The sequence below is a fragment of the Halictus rubicundus genome, chromosome 13 (assembly GCF_050948215.1).
Source record: "Halictus rubicundus isolate RS-2024b chromosome 13, iyHalRubi1_principal, whole genome shotgun sequence".
Classification (NCBI taxonomy): domain Eukaryota; kingdom Metazoa; phylum Arthropoda; class Insecta; order Hymenoptera; family Halictidae; genus Halictus; species Halictus rubicundus.
In genome coordinates, this window is record NC_135161.1 from 13,631,319 (window position 1) to 13,646,990 (window position 15,672).

At 43.7% G+C, this 15,672-nt stretch overlaps 1 protein-coding gene across 1 annotated transcript in view; it reads right to left on the reverse strand.

The window, feature by feature from the left end:
- Positions 1–15,672, reverse strand: part of LOC143360263 (1-phosphatidylinositol 4,5-bisphosphate phosphodiesterase epsilon-1) — a 128,438-nt gene that overhangs the window by 11,636 nt on the left and 101,130 nt on the right. The window contains exons 11-20 of the mRNA XM_076798957.1: positions 12,411–12,871; positions 9,273–9,555; positions 8,732–8,940; positions 7,367–7,659; positions 4,714–4,940; positions 3,602–3,829; positions 2,429–2,653; positions 1,628–1,931; positions 529–883; positions 78–401 (exon numbers count right to left, since the gene is read on the reverse strand). Coding sequence (XP_076655072.1) covers positions 78–401; positions 529–883; positions 1,628–1,931; positions 2,429–2,653; positions 3,602–3,829; positions 4,714–4,940; positions 7,367–7,659; positions 8,732–8,940; positions 9,273–9,555; positions 12,411–12,871 — 2,909 coding nt within the window. The remainder of the gene's footprint in view (positions 1–77; positions 402–528; positions 884–1,627; positions 1,932–2,428; positions 2,654–3,601; positions 3,830–4,713; positions 4,941–7,366; positions 7,660–8,731; positions 8,941–9,272; positions 9,556–12,410; positions 12,872–15,672) is intronic.

Consider the following 15,672-nt stretch of genomic DNA (forward strand, 5'->3'; position numbering starts at 1 on the left):
CTGAGAAGATCGACAGGCTGTTTTGGACCGATCGAAATGATTGCAGAGTGTATTTGAATTTGCAGACGCGTAAGCACCTGTACATCATGTGTCCCTTGTCCCACATGACCGACGGCTTCCTGACGTATCCGCACTGTCCAGTTTGCTCGAACATCGCAGCGTTCAGGTTCAATCCTGCGTCGTCCGTTTGATAGTTCAACGCCACCATCTGTATCCCGAACGCCCAGAAGATCACCGGATTGAAGTTGGTGGAGTCGATACGCATTCCGGCCGGGTATGTGCGAATTAACTGGGTCTCGGAGTGCGCCAGAACCGCCAGAGGTTGTTTCCTGCAGATCTTCTTCGCCGTGCTCTCGTTCAACGAGGAGCATTGGAAACAGGCAGGGATGCCGCGATTTGTTCTGAAATAATTATGCAATCTTCGATCTTACGTTTCTTTAATTCCAAAAAGGGTATTTATGATTTTCCTCCAGTGGTGAGGATAAATTTTTGGCAGCCACGGTGACGATACTGTACTGGGGAACGAACCTGAAGAGATTGTCGATGTTGCTGCTCCCGCTGGCGAGCGAGGCCGACGTCGACAAGGATTGCGGTGAACCGGAAGTGCCAGGTATGCTGGAGGTTGCTATGCCAGCGATACTATGCCTCTGAACAGGGCCTGTGTGCGGCTGATGACGCGTTTTTCCAGTCGCTGCGGTTCCCGGCGTTGTGTTTAATCCGCGGAATTTAATCGCTTGCAAGTAAATTACCAAGTCCGAGAGTTCCTTGGCTATTTGGCTGCTTTGCTTCTGGGACTTGTCGTCGACCGCAGAATCGGATTTCAATCGACTATGCGGCACCTGCGTCCCGCCCAGGTACCTCTCGTAACTGGAAATCGAATTGTCTGCAAGCGAAAGTTCTCTGTTCAATTTTTTATTCATCAAACGGATTCATTGCTACCGTGTGCCGCGGGATCGATAGCGGACTGCGGATCTTGGTGCGAATAAATGGGAATTTCGAATCTGATTTGTTCGTTTCTTTTAAAAATAATTGTCGAAGGCAGATCGTCAGGCAAGCCTAATCGAATTTATTGTTTTGTTTTCAGCAAGACAATATTTTCGAGAACCAATTGTTCCCGAGTGTCTGAAACGTTTGTGCCGAGATGAGGCGATAAGACACAATTGAAACAGATGAAATAATGGGAAATCTTATGGTCCCGGTATTTAGGTTAATCCATGGCTTGAAATAGATTATGAACCTCGGGTTTAACGCCCCCGAAGATTGCCACAGACTTTCTTGGATCAATGATGTAAAGTTCGCCGGGAATTTTGGAGAAGCAATTATGGGAAGCTCAAACTGTATTTTGTTAAAATGATCAACGGATTCGAGCTCATAATTCTCTGAAACTTCTGCGGTCACTATTAGACATTCCGAGTCAACTGTAATCTAATTTCCATTAAACAAACCCGTCGTAGTTTAATAATGAATTAAATCAGTTCCCGCGTCAAACTTGACGCAATTAAAAAGAAGTTATGCAGTCACTGCATAATGTGTTCGCATAGGGAGGTGATTCGGGACCGCGACTTGTCCCGCGAAGTGAGACGTCGGTTCCGTAACGGTGAAAATATTTGAAAGTAATTTGGCTCACCGTCAATATTGTCGTCCTCGTCATCGTCCTCCTCGTCGTCATCGTCCTCGCTGAAATATTCAACGACGGAAGCAGCGCTTACGTCAGTGCGCATCTGTTTCATGGAAGATGCACGATCGGACATAAGCATCTTGCCACGGTGAGGCAAGTGAGCGTGTGCCAGGGGACCGGTGGGATCCACCACCATTTTTTTATTTTTGATCAATATTCGGTGTCGCAACTGCGACGGCGATGGCAGCTGCGGGTCGTCGCTGAAATCCGACTCGAACAGGAATTTCGTCACGAGCTTCTCACCGAAAACCGACTGAAACGAAAACCGCAAAAGATGATACAAATTTACGTTGTCGAAATTTTCTTTGTATCATTCTTCATTCGATATAAGACGATGGCTCGGGGCCGGCTTTCGCCGTGTTACGGATGAGAGTGCCCATTCGACTCGACAGTGCTCTTCAGAGGGGGCCGAGAGTTTATGGGTCCCGTAAGATTAGCAGACCGTCAACTGATCGGGCAATTTCCAAAGAAGAAGAGGGGATAGAGATTTTCTTGTTGCGGAGAAAAATCGTCGTCTTATATCGAAAGAAAACTGTATAGAATCTATTAGTAAAAATTAATTTTTATTACTACTGAAGGACGCAAAGAGTCTGTCGAATTTTCGTTCCATCTACTAGATTGATTTAATTTGTTTCGGATTTTTCGGTAGCAACTCGACCATCGGTGTATTAATTTTGGAAAAATGGCGAAGCGTTGAAACTTGTTCGGAGATTCTCGACCACGTGTGACGATCGCACGGCGATAACGTACTTGAAAGATTTGGGCCATCCTCGCCTGTTGACTTTGGGAGCAATGATTCTCGATGGAGAGAATCACGGGATACGGTGAGCTGACAAAAGCACTTCTGTCAATTGCTTCGACGACCGAGCGAAATGGTATCTTGGTGGTGAAGGTGTGCCCATGGTAAATAACCGGAGACCCATCATCGCCGTCCCAGCAATCGAGCTCCACACACCTACAGCCCGTCAGCAGTACCTGCGAAGCGAATTTACTATGTCACGCGGCGGTGCATTCTACGACGAGAGCACCGGGAACTGCCGGCGAAGTTTCCGCATTACAGGAAAACTTCCCCCGCGGTTCCTACTTCTGCCGTTCAACGCGAACCGCTGGAATTACTTCGACGCATGCTTAAACGGCTCCTTTGCATAATAAATAAAAATTCAGAGAGCTGGATTCGCTGTCCTAGATCGGCCGCCGAAGTGGCTGCGAAAGCCACCTGTTACGATATGCGAAAATATTTTGGAATCGCCGGGAAAAAAATATTACTGCGAGTTTCGGGGATTAAATATATTTTGCCTGTGCTTGCAATAACTTAAACGGCTCCTTTGTATAATAAATAAAAATTCTAAGAGCCCCGGATTCGCTGTCCTACATCGGCCGCCGAAGTGGCTGCGGAAGCCATTTTGGAAAATATTTTGGAATCGCCGGAAAAACAAATATTACTGTTGCCCTAATTTAAGAGTTTCGGGGGACTAAATATATTTATGCTTGCAATAACTTAAACGGCCCTTTGCATAATAAATAAAAATTCAGAGAGCCCAAATTCAAGAGTTTCGGGGATTAAACATATTTTGCCTGTGCTTGCAATAACTTAAACGGCTTCTTTGTATAATAAATAAAAATTCTAAGAGCCCCGGATTCGCTGTCCTACATCGGCCGCCGAAGTGGCTGCGGAAGCCATTTTGGAAAATATTTTGGAATCGCCGGAAAAACAAATATTACTGTTGCCCTAATTTAAGAGTTTCGGGGGACTAAATATATTTATGCTTGCAATAACTTAAACGGCCCTTTGCATAGCAAATAAAAATTCAGAGAGTCCCAATTTAAGAGTTTCGGGGGTCTAAATATATTTTGCTTATGCTTGCGATAATTGAAAGAAAACGGGAATTGGGGTATAAAATATTGTTGGGTATTTCTAGCAACCTGGGAGTAAAGTTGAACGGAAGATTCTCCCTTGAGCTGATGGCCAGTCAAATAAGTATTATGCGAGCTAGCGATGTAATACTGGGACAATGGCTGTTGCATTTCAATCTCGGACGGTGTCGCGTACTCGTTCGGGAAAGCATAATTGTCCTTGTCCATCATGTACCGTGCAAAGCCCTCGAAAGACAAACACCATTGTGTACGCAGCGCTGGGTCCGGCTCGTGTCGCTGGAATCAGAGCAAATCGTTCTGGTTGATTGTGCTATCCCCTGTGTCGTCATCGTGTGAGTATTGAAATACGATTCCATAAACTGTAATAGTAACATTGCGCCTCTGACAAATCTTACTAATTCCTAATTCCTTACTAATTCGCGCTCGGACATTTTCCATTTCTCCTAACAACTTGTTCAATTCAACACAAAGCACAACTAAAGGAACTGAATAAAACACTGCCATAAGTAGATTGTCAATTTTTTACAGGACAAAAGTCTCCTGGATCGATTGCAAGAAACAAATAAAAATGGTAAACCTACCACGGTCAAATGACCGGTTTTATATTTCACAATTATTGAAATTATAAAAATTCATTTGTGGAAAGTAGTGGAATAAATTTCCTTGTCCAAGCATTTATTATATGGAAAATTACGGACAATCTCAATAAATTTGGGGTTGCCATTTTTATAAGGCGATATTTACCAGATACTGTTAACGCTCGGTAGGTTTAGTGTTAAATCGCGCATCTACTCATAAATTTAATTTGTCGTCGAGCAAGTTGAGTTTGCGTAGAGTTTCGCAGCGACGGATCTTATTGAAATAAATTATCGGATTTCGTTCGGTCAACAAATTATGGGCGTTTGAGAAGGATTCTCGGTCGCTTATAAAATTCGTAGAGTTCAGGAACGTGCTCGGTATTTCTCGGCAGATGCACCGGAAATTAGGTTGCAGTGTTATACACAGAAACCGATCGGTACGTTTTCCGAACGAATTCGCGAAAGTTTTCCACTTAGAGCGTCTACTCCGCGATGCAGTCCGTGTACACGGACCATTTCTGATTCATTTGAAAGCTTTTCGATCGTGCACGGAGGGAAGAATTTTCGGCGAAAAAATCATACCTTGACGAGCGCTTTGATCTCCTCGTCCGTCAGCTTCTCCTGCTGTCGTGATTCCAAAAATTTCGTGAACGTTGCCAGGGTGATGACTTGTGATTTCGATGTGTCGACGCCGGAACAATTGTTGACAATACTGGCAGCAGCCACCGCGTCGAAAACTTGCTTCTTCTGCAGGTTGCTGCTAGTTTTGTACTCGTGACAGTCGATGGAGTTATTCCGCGTCAGCAGACCTGTTAACAATTTGTTTTTTTTTTTTGGGGTTAGTTCAATTGCGGTATCATGCAGCTTTCTGCGAAATAAAAGTCTTCCGCAGCAATTGCGAGAGACAAAATCGACGTGAAAATTTATTTCTTTTTTTTCAGATAATTTCAGTGAACCGAAAAGAACGCAACAATGTTTTAAAAATTTTCCTATTGTCTTTACAGTTTGATATTTTATCTAATTATTTTCTCACAAATGAATAGAATCCACAGGCTAGTCATCAGCAACCCAGCAAATATGACATTAATTTGATTTATGAGATTAACTGAAACGTTTAAGTTGACACCTGTAGTGCGCATGCGCGAGCACGAGGAGGAAAGAATAGTCATTTCTGTACTAACATTTTGAGAAATTTTAGCAAACAAATTTTGTTAATCGACTGTTTTATCAACGTTTACAAAACATGAAAGATCACTGTCTTTTTTAGTATTTAGAATTACGTTAAAATGTTAACAAATTGATCTCAGACCTTTGACATATTGGAAATTCTTTAGCATTGACGTTAATCTGCACATATTAATATGCAACTACACTACGCAGTTTAGGGGATGCTGTAAACGCACTGATGATTAGACTGCGGATGTCGTCGTAAATATATCTGCATTAATTTTCAAGCATTACGACCAAAGATATATATATTTTAATTTAATTTAGAAAATTTCTAATTTTACAGAAATTCTACTAAAATGTGTACGGGCCTGTCTAAATGTTTCCATTATTTATGGTCGTTTATATACAATTCCAAAGTGCATACATAAAGATAGCCGCAACATTGACGGTTTTCGTCATGAATAAAATCCATAACAATTTCGTCTTGCATTGTGCAGCACATTGTAATCATGTTGTAGTATCGATTAGAAACCGCTCAAGGATAAATAATTAATTCGTTCCGATGCTCGAACGTGGTTTTCGTTATTACTTTCAATAATGCACGTCACAATCAACGTTTAAGTACAGGTCTATGCGACAGTAGTTCTCCTCGATGACGTTAGAAAATTCTTATAAATATATTCCAACCGAACAAGCAAAGTTGCATATTGCAGTCGCTTCTTGATTTCTTTCCTATCAAATTGAAGCAAAGATAGGTCATCTTCAAAAATTGATTACAAGAAAACTAAATGACGTAGGGCTAGAACGCTTATTGCAATACATTCGAATTCAATATTTATGTGATTCGAAGGCAGAATACCTTTACGTAATTAATCTAAATAAAATTCTACACTTAGGAAAATATAATTAGATAATATCTGATAATCTTAATTTGTAATTTTCATACGACCACAAATGTCAGGAAGATTCAGATTTTCGTTCAGAGAGAATTCCGAAGGAAAAAGAGTTTTGGACCGGCCACGGTGGTTTTCCGGTTCGACAGATTTGAAAAATCGTCCAGGCCACAAACACACGAGCATTCCCACCATCTGTGCGTCGCGTATCTTCCGTATCTTCCGGTGACCTCTGCGCCATGCAAAACGCAGATACGCAGGCTCCGGTCCAGATACGAGACCCGATGTCAAGGACTCGAACGCGTTTGACCAGGTTAAAATGAAAGAGAAAGAAAAAAAAAAGGATTGCGAAGAAGATAAGAGCACGCGTAAAGATTAGAGATTCGAGGGCTTTCTCGGGCTCGGATTGGTGTTATTGATTGAGGTTTGCCGGTGTAGGCCGTGGCCGAAACGGATTTTCTCGTCGGCGTTGCACAGGCAGCTTTATCAGAGGTCTGAAGACGAATTGATGCTATCGCAGGGGATCGCTCAGAGAATTCGATAAAGAAATCCTGCGTGGTTTTATTCGTTCGGGAATTTTATTTATCGGCAAGACAAGCGACCCAGTTCCAGATTACTTAAACTTGCGCTGAGAATTATCTCTCGGCTAGCAAAAATGCAATATAACATCTACAATTATAAACATCTTGTAAATTATATCCAAAGACAAAGAAACTTATGTTTTCTCTAACACCGCGACAGCCTACTAAAAATGCGAGAATTTCGGTACCAGTGAAACTAGGCTCTCTCGCAGGCCCCTCCATCCTCCTCGCTAAGCCCCGCACGATTCATCCTGTAGATAATGAGGATAACCAAATTATTAATTATATTTGTCGGAAAGCATGTCTCTGGAGACGCTAGCGGTCCATTAAAATTTAGGGAGCTAACAATTTCGGTACCAGGAACTAGGTCTCTCGCCGGGTCATCTATCGACCCCGGTAGGCCCTCGTGTTGCCAAAATCCTAATCCACCCTCTATCGATAGCATCGCGTGCGTCTTCGGCTGCAGCGGTGGGGCCAAAAAAAGGGAGGAAAATTCCTTTCGGACACAGCGTAGAGGGCCGAGGGATAGAAGCCTCGATCGATAATTGACACGCTCTTCAGGGTACGATAAAACAGCATGCGAAAACCGACCGATTCGTTGGGGCGTTGCGTCGCTGGTCTGCCGTAACACGGGCGGCCGTATATTGAAGTCCCTCAAAGAACCGTCGCTCTGGCTGCGACAGGTGATCGCCAGCTGGCCAAACAGGTCGCGCAAATCCTTTCGGGCTCTTAGGCTGAACGAGCGGAACAGTGCGACGAACTCGACGAAGTTCAACTGGGTCTCGTACATTATGGAGGCGCGCGCTTTCACTTGCCAGGGCGTTTCCAGCGCGCCCGACATCCCGGATCCGTTCCTGTCTTTGTCCCTGTCGATGCCCAACAGGCTGCACCAAACCAATTCAAACATCGGTTAGTCTCGCGTCAGCCTACACCCTATCGCCGGGAACCGTTCCCGTCCGGAAAAACCTTGTTTCTCCAGTTAGGCTCCGGGCGAGCAACCCTGCGGCTCAAAAACAAGCTTCGAAGCTCGATTAAGAAGTTAGGAGAAGCTCGGTTCTGAAGGCGATCAAGCTTGTTTCTCCGAAAGCGAATCGAGCTTATTTTCTCGCGAGCCAAGTTTTCGTCGACGAAGCTTGCTTTTGGAGCTGTTTTAAGCAGAATTTATATTTGACGGTGCAGTTGGATGATTTCACTTTAACGGGGAAATATTGTTAACAAGAGAATTTCGAGATTTCGAGGAAACGAGAAACACCAGCGGATTCTGTTCTGGTCGAAATCTTCATCACGAGTCTGGCAAGATATTGCTAGTCAAAGGGTTAATACTACATAAATTTCCATGTTTACGAGGCGTCCTCTGCGAGATGCAGAGCGCTATAGTCTAGCTAACCCAGATCTAGCAACCGCCTAGTAATTCACGGTAGCACGAAGACATGGATTAGGTTTGTGGATCAGGTACAGGCGCGGTTGATCCCAGGTTGATCTGGAATTAATCTTTTTCGTCACGACGATATAGAGTGGCGTGGTTGGCGGACAATGATTCGAAAATAATGAGACATTAAGGAGCAGATTATCGTCGTGCCGTTCCCGTACGCAAAGCTAACTTTTAGTTTCCGTGGATTCGAGATAAGCCGCATTAATTTCTAAAGAATTTCATATTTTATCAGACTTTTGACGATTATTTCGAATTCTCTGTTATTCAAAAAATTGTTTTGCGTTCAGACCTTGCGAGAATGTAAGATTCAGCTAAGATTAGGCGCGCAGATGCACACTTTCCAAATTGAATGAAGGACTGAAAGCAGACGAAGATTCGCAGCCCGGTAACGTGATTACGCGGAACTTCGGAGCTAGAAGGATTGATGCACCTCGACGACGGCTAATTGGTGAGATAATGGCGTGCGTTTCGGTCCCGATGGTTGGTTACACGCGTTTCGCTGGTAGAATTATTGAGATATTTACCTCTGAAAGCCGGAGTAGGGTAAATTAGAAGTGATAATTCGTTGGGCTGGACCAGGCGGGCTACGCGGGAGTATTCGATCTTTGCTAGACCGTGGGGATGCTGGTATGAATCTCGTCAAGCTTTCTCTGCTCCCTGTGATCTGACGAAGAGGGGTAGCTGATAAGCCGCCGTCCGAGGACGAGGTCTCATACTGTTTTAGGCTCAAATCCTGTTTCACATAACCGTACGGATTCCGTTCAGTACAACTCTTCACGCTTTCATCTCTGATTTACAAAAATACATTATCACCAGACTGCGGATTTTACGCGTGCACGGCAGAGATCGGTAGACTTGATAGAATTTCAGAACGTTATTTTCAAAATATTCAAACTATTAACGAGACAATCCCGTATCTTGCAATTGGTGCACATCGTTTTCCGTTTGCATGAAAATCCGCAGTCTAATTACGACAAAGATTAATTTTTAACGACCATGGTGTGTCATTTACATGCGACTAACGTGGCGGGCAATTCGGTGAACGAAAGTACGATTCGCACAGACCTTTGTCAACGCATGAATATTGCCGCTGGATTTCGTTTTCTTCGTCTTAATGTTCCGTTTCCGCAGCGTGCTACTCGTTGGCGATAGCGTGCCGATCGAATCGGTCGCTGACCAATCGCGGCCGCCGAAAGCTCTTATGGCATCCGCTGTCATCGGCTCCACGCAGCCTTCTTCGAAGTATAGCTGAAGGTACTTTTCTTTTAGCCATCGCGATCTACGGTCCGTTAATTGTTGTTGCCGTTTCAGGCCTCGTAGGATCCAGCAGAGGCCCATATACCAAATTCTGGAACAGAGAACAGGCACTTTTCAACAATATTCCCCTTTTTCCTTATTCATTGTCTTGTTCAAGAATTTTTTTCGAAATTCTTCTAATTGGTTCACTGCTTTAACTTTCCTCTATTCTTTTCTCCATTAAACGTATTTGTTAATTTATTTATAGAAGGGAAACACAGTGTCTACTCGATACCTGTCCAAGACACGGGTCTGGCCAGTGACAAGTATCGCGCAGGAGATACCATTCTATTTTTAGGTCAAAGGCCCCATGGCAGTAGGGATGGTTATGGGACTTTCATAAAATTAAGAAAAAATTTCTTTCTGCCCCGAATGGAAATACCCCCTCAAAATGAAGGAGAATATATAGTTAGGAGACACGGTCCATTGTGAGTAGTTAAGAAATAACTGTGCAACGTTAAGCAGGTTTTGGCGTACGTATGTAGATTGTCGCAGAATCAACAAGTGACCCTTAATTATTCCGTGTGAAGTCTTTCGGCGGCGCGCATCCGTCGCTCGTTAAGAATTCTAAGTAAGCATAGTATATCAAAACTCCTTACGAGAAAAGATGCCCGGGGAATCTTCGCGACAAGCTCCGCGACGTTTCAAAGATCTCTCAATGGGATTGCGAGGAAAGAGTTGTCGCAGAAGCGATTCGAACAAGGCGCATTGTTCTCAAAGATATTTCTAAAATATATATATACCGTCCGGTGATGCACTTCCAGAGCAAGTATTTTCTTTGCTGAATATCAATGGATTTAAAAAGCTCCCCTCCCCTTCCCCCTCCCACTCCTTCTGTCTCGGCGGTTTCAAACAATCCAACTTCTTCTCCCTGCATTTTCTTGCGACTTTATACTTCGAGAAATAATGTCGAACTCTTTTCCAACTAATCCGAAAAATGGCGAAAAATTTTTCATCCTCGAAATAAGCAATTCCTTCATATGTCTATTACACGCAAAATTCAATTTTTTACGAGTGGAAAAATTAGTGTTCTCGATTATTTCTCTTCATTTTTAGTTTTATAGAATATCTATAGAATATCTATAGAATTGCTGCAACTGTTATAAAGTAGAGAATAATATATCAATACTTTTAATATTTTACTCGATAATTTCAGAAATAATGAAGTCTTGCAATCTAATTAAAACAGGAATATATTAAGTCTCTTTCAGGCAAATCACCGTCATTGAATGTCGTATCGCAGTCATCGCGGTAACAGGCGTCCCAATGGATTAAATATTGAGGACAGATTCGAAAATTTTTGCCGGCAGCCGTACATTGTAATTTCGAACCGCGACGCCCTCAACGCGGATATTTTAACCGCGCAAAATACATACACGCGACGTCCGAGTTAATTGTCGTAATTCTAGCGGAGCATCCATGATTCACATCCCCAATATTTAACTTCCGTTGGACACGTCCAATTATCCTGTCCCTCGATTCACGGCGGTGGCTATTTTTCTTCTTTTTTTTTTTTTTTACTTTTATACCGATCTCCACACCGCTCGCGACCGCTAATGACTTCATTTGCAGGGCATTTTTAAAAAGTGTACGCCGCGCCGCGGACGACGACGTTGCGCGGTATCGATTTTCACGATCGAAAGGGTAGTTTTCCGACCGGTGTTCATCGACGAGAAGTTTTCCCGATGAATAGGTAATTAAGTTTCTGTTACTATTGGCAACCGGAGGAGAGACCGTCGGTGATTAGATTCGTTCGACATGGATAATTTTTCCGAGATTCGTGAGAACGGCTAACGCGTAACTATCGAATCGAAACAATACAACTCGAACACAACCGGACACAAGTGGCCCCCTCCGTTCGATGACGGTTGTGCGAAACTCGCTTTTCGACAACTATTGTTGAACGCTGTTAACGTGTCTGTGCGGTATTCAAATCGCGAATCAATAATTGATAGAGGATCCGTGTCCACCAGCCAGTAAACCAGACAGCCTCATGCGGGTCACAGAAATTGCTCTAATTGATATCAACAGGGGCCGATGAATATTCAGAGGACGATTGCTCCTTGTACCGCTAAGTATCTCTAATCTGATCATGTACAAATATTTTCGACAGCGAACACGTCGAGCACTACAATTCATGCTTCCATAATTGCTGCGGAGCAACTCGTAGCTTCCTTTGTCGCGGTATATTTCATGTGATTATTTATATTTATGCATCCACGAAAAAAAAAAAAAATACTCAGCCGCAGAACAGTCGAAATATTTCAAGAATTTAGAAACGCTATTGCATTATTTTCAGATACCAGATTGTCGGTGATACGAGACTGATCCAATTACACAAAACTTTCTCTCTGTTCGCCATTTTTTTGTTTCATGAAATTTTTATGAGCTTCACATTTGTGACATTTTTTCTGTTGAAACGAGTCCAACAAAAGTCCCGTTGAAAAAATCTAAATGTTGCTATAGTTATGCGTTACAGTGTACACCAGAGCTGCTCAACACGCTTATTAGCGGGCAAGTGACATCGTGCCCGAAGGGGCGTGTCTTTGTACCAGAGGGGCGTGGCTTTGTACCAGAAGGAGGCGTGCCTTACTACAAGAAAGGGTGTGGCTTTGCACCAGAGGGGACGTGACTTTGTACCAGAAAGGACGTGGCTTTGGACCAGAAAGGCGTGGCTTTGTACCAGAAGGGGGCGTGCCTTACTACAAGAAAGGGAGTGGCTTTGCACCAGAGGGGTGTGGCTTTGTACCAGAGGGGCGTGTCTTTGTACCGGAGGGGGCGTGGCTTCGTGCCAGCAGGGGCGTATGCCCAGTGGAAGAAAATCGCTGCCCGTGCGAGATGATGCTGAACAGCTCCGGTGTGTACCGTGGATTGTGCGAGGGTGGAATGGTCGATCAGGCTACTCACTTGCTGAGGGCCGGAGGGCAAAGCAGAAACATCAGTCGATTGTCCGGCAGGCTTGAGCCGTACATGAGGCCGATACACGAGTCGGAGCCCGGTAGCCCGTACCTCTTGCAAATGCTTCGTAGGTCTGTCTCTCTGTCCCGATCGCAGCAGCCGATCATCACTTCCTTAACGGAACTGAGATCTAAAAACCCCTCCTCCAGTGTGACGGAAGCGCAATCCGCCTGTGGCGTTGTATACCTTCCTAGCAAGCCGGCCGGCACCGTGTCCTCCGGATTGGCAGTCAGCGAGAAATCGCCGGACGAGGCTGCACCGCCGACCTGCGCCGTTTTCAGGAGACCCCAGGCTGGTTTCTCCCATACGAACGTTCCGCACGCACGATCCACACGACCGTAAACCAACGCGGTCCTTGTTGTACCACCTTCCGTGTCCCAGTGCACCAACGTTGTACCGTGATGCAGCACCTGACGGGAAACTGTCTTATTAATCATTGCCATACCCCGGCCGGAGCGACAACCTTTCATGCATTCTCGTGTTCGGTCGCGCCGAACCAGAGATATCATTACCATTTGTTTATTGCTTTAACATTTTGACTGGCAAACTAGAAACCTCAAAAATTCCATAAAATCGAAGTAAGTTATTTAGCGAAATAAAAATTGAAAAAAATTAAACGTATGATATTGAGTAGTACTCCAACTTTCTCGCATTTTACAGATCCTAATCGAATTTGGTACGATGAATATATCAACGTAAAAATTCATTTTAAAAGCAAAGAATTCCGTCACCCACATACGGTTGACATGGCAGTCAACGTGTTAAACAAGGTTTATACAGCATACGTAACGCAAACTATACAACAGTGTTGACATTTTTAGCCTTGTTTTTATTGCATGCTGTACTTAATGTAGCGCCTGGTGGTAAACTATTTTATCGTTGCTCTAAATTTTCCATGCATTTCGGGACTTACTACAGAAAAATTAAATAATGCTGAAAGTCTTTTCGCGTCGTATTCGAGCATTTATTAACAAATGCCACGCGAAATTCCTATTCGAAGGAAAAGAATCCCCAGTGAATTGTATTTCCGATGCGTTCGAAAACTTCCTTAATAAATTCTCACCGGTAATAGTTCGCGCGTTATGATATTCCACAGCCGAACGGGGTCGCTGGCGTGAACAAGCTTAAGATTCAATTTGAATGGATTACACAAATGTTTAGGTTAACGGAGGCTGACAGTTTGATTAGGGTTGCCGTGCGCCGCCACTCCCTGCCATACGAAATAGTATTTTTCCGCGGTGTAACGTGAGAAACACATCAGTTTCTCTCGCTTCCGCTTCGGAAGATCTCGGTATTTTTCGGACGGGAATCTCTTGCGAACAATTACTCGTTAACGTTGTTATTGCTCGCGCCGGTAGCGAAACGGGGCCAGTGTTTTATCCTTACATGAAGAATAGTAAGTGCATAAAATGTAATATACAGTCTTCATCGAAAATCGATACATTACATTACATCCTGCTATATAATGTTATTCCAGCTATTTTGGTAATATCGTGGCCGGCGCATAGCTTCCGCTGCGTCGCGATAGTAATATGGACGTAATCTGTTATTCACGACACAAATGGATTGTATTAGTATTCCCGGCAACAAAACCAAATAAATCGCATTAAACGCCGCTATCGACGTCCAGCTTCGCGTAATTACCTGAGCTGGATGTGACGCGATATGTCCGCTTTAAATTACTAGAAATTATTGCTAGAAATTGCTTCTCGAATAAAAATTTTCAACTTCGTCCGGTTCTCCAAAAGTTTGAGAAAATGGTCACTTCGCCGAATGAAGCTTCTAAAAAATTTGATATTTCTCCGAAAAAGAAACGAATCTGATGTCGCAGGAACGTTAATATCGGGAAAATGGCGCAGCCTGTGTGCGCGTTCCATTAAGAACGAACGAAAACGAGCGGAGAGGATGCGTTAGCCCCTTCGACTTGCAAAGTGGATATCTTCAAGTTTCGTATGCTCGTTCCCGTGTTCTTAAAATCGTAGGACAGTTGTTTCGAGAGCCAACGCAAGGCCGCCCGGCGAAGAACGTGCGCCTTTGAGTAACTAAGGCCAGAGCGAGCTTCGGAGATTGAATGAGCATTCGCTTAAAAGCGTTTTAAGCCACTGCTCTTCGACTCTCTGTCTGCGAGTGTCTCCTGTGATACAATTGCTCGGCGGATAGACGACGACGACGACGACGACCCCGCAATTCCGCGATAGCAGGTCGAAAGACACGGGGAAACTCCCTTTTCCAAACCGAGGAGCCGCAGGAGCTCGCCGGGTAATCCGATTTTCTGATCGTTTCGTGCACTTCCTGTGCTCAACCGATGTCGATTGATTTTTCTACCCCTTTTGCTGCGTGTCACCGCTGCACCAGCACCACCACACGCTTCCTCAATTTCGGTGCTGATATTGTGCCGCGAGCTAATCTGCGGCAAGATTCCCCGGGTTTCTTATTAACCCTCTTGACCCGACGGTTTTCTCCAATTCTCTCTTCGAAATCGATACTCTGCGAAAGATTCACGCATTCTGTAACCGCACCGATGCAGTTTCGTAAAAAACTGCATTACAGGGCGATGCTGTTTGTTGGAACGTGCAAAATTTTCCTTTGCAATTTTTTTCTATCTTCGATAACAACCGAGTTATAATTTGATAAAGTTAACAGTAGATACTGCCTGTGTAGTCAGACAAATCGACGAACAGTTGCATTTTGTGACTGCACCGATGCACTTTCGCAAAAAGTTGTATCAGTGGATGATATAGCTTGTTGAACTGTGCAGAACTCCCCTGTACAATTTTTTTCTATCTTCAATAGCAACCGAGTTATAATTTGATAAAGTTACCAGTAGATACAGCCTTTGTAGTCAGACAAATCGACAAACAGTTGCATTTTGTGACTGCACCGATGCACTTTCGCAAAAAGTTGCATCACTGGATGATATAGCTTGTTCAACTGTGCAGAACTCCCCTGTACAATTTTTTTCTATCTTCAATAGCAACCGAGTTATAATTTGATAAAGTTACCAGTAGATACAGCCTTTGTAGTCAGACAAATCGAGAGAGTAGAAAATGGAACCATGGGATCTTCTATGGGGTTTCAGAAAGGAGGAGCAAACTTGAACCATTGAAACCATTTTCTCGAAAAATAGTTATTTATGGGTTTTTTAAAACAGTCCGAAAAATTTCAACAAATGACAAATTTTTGGATATTAATATTGACAGTAAGAGAGACA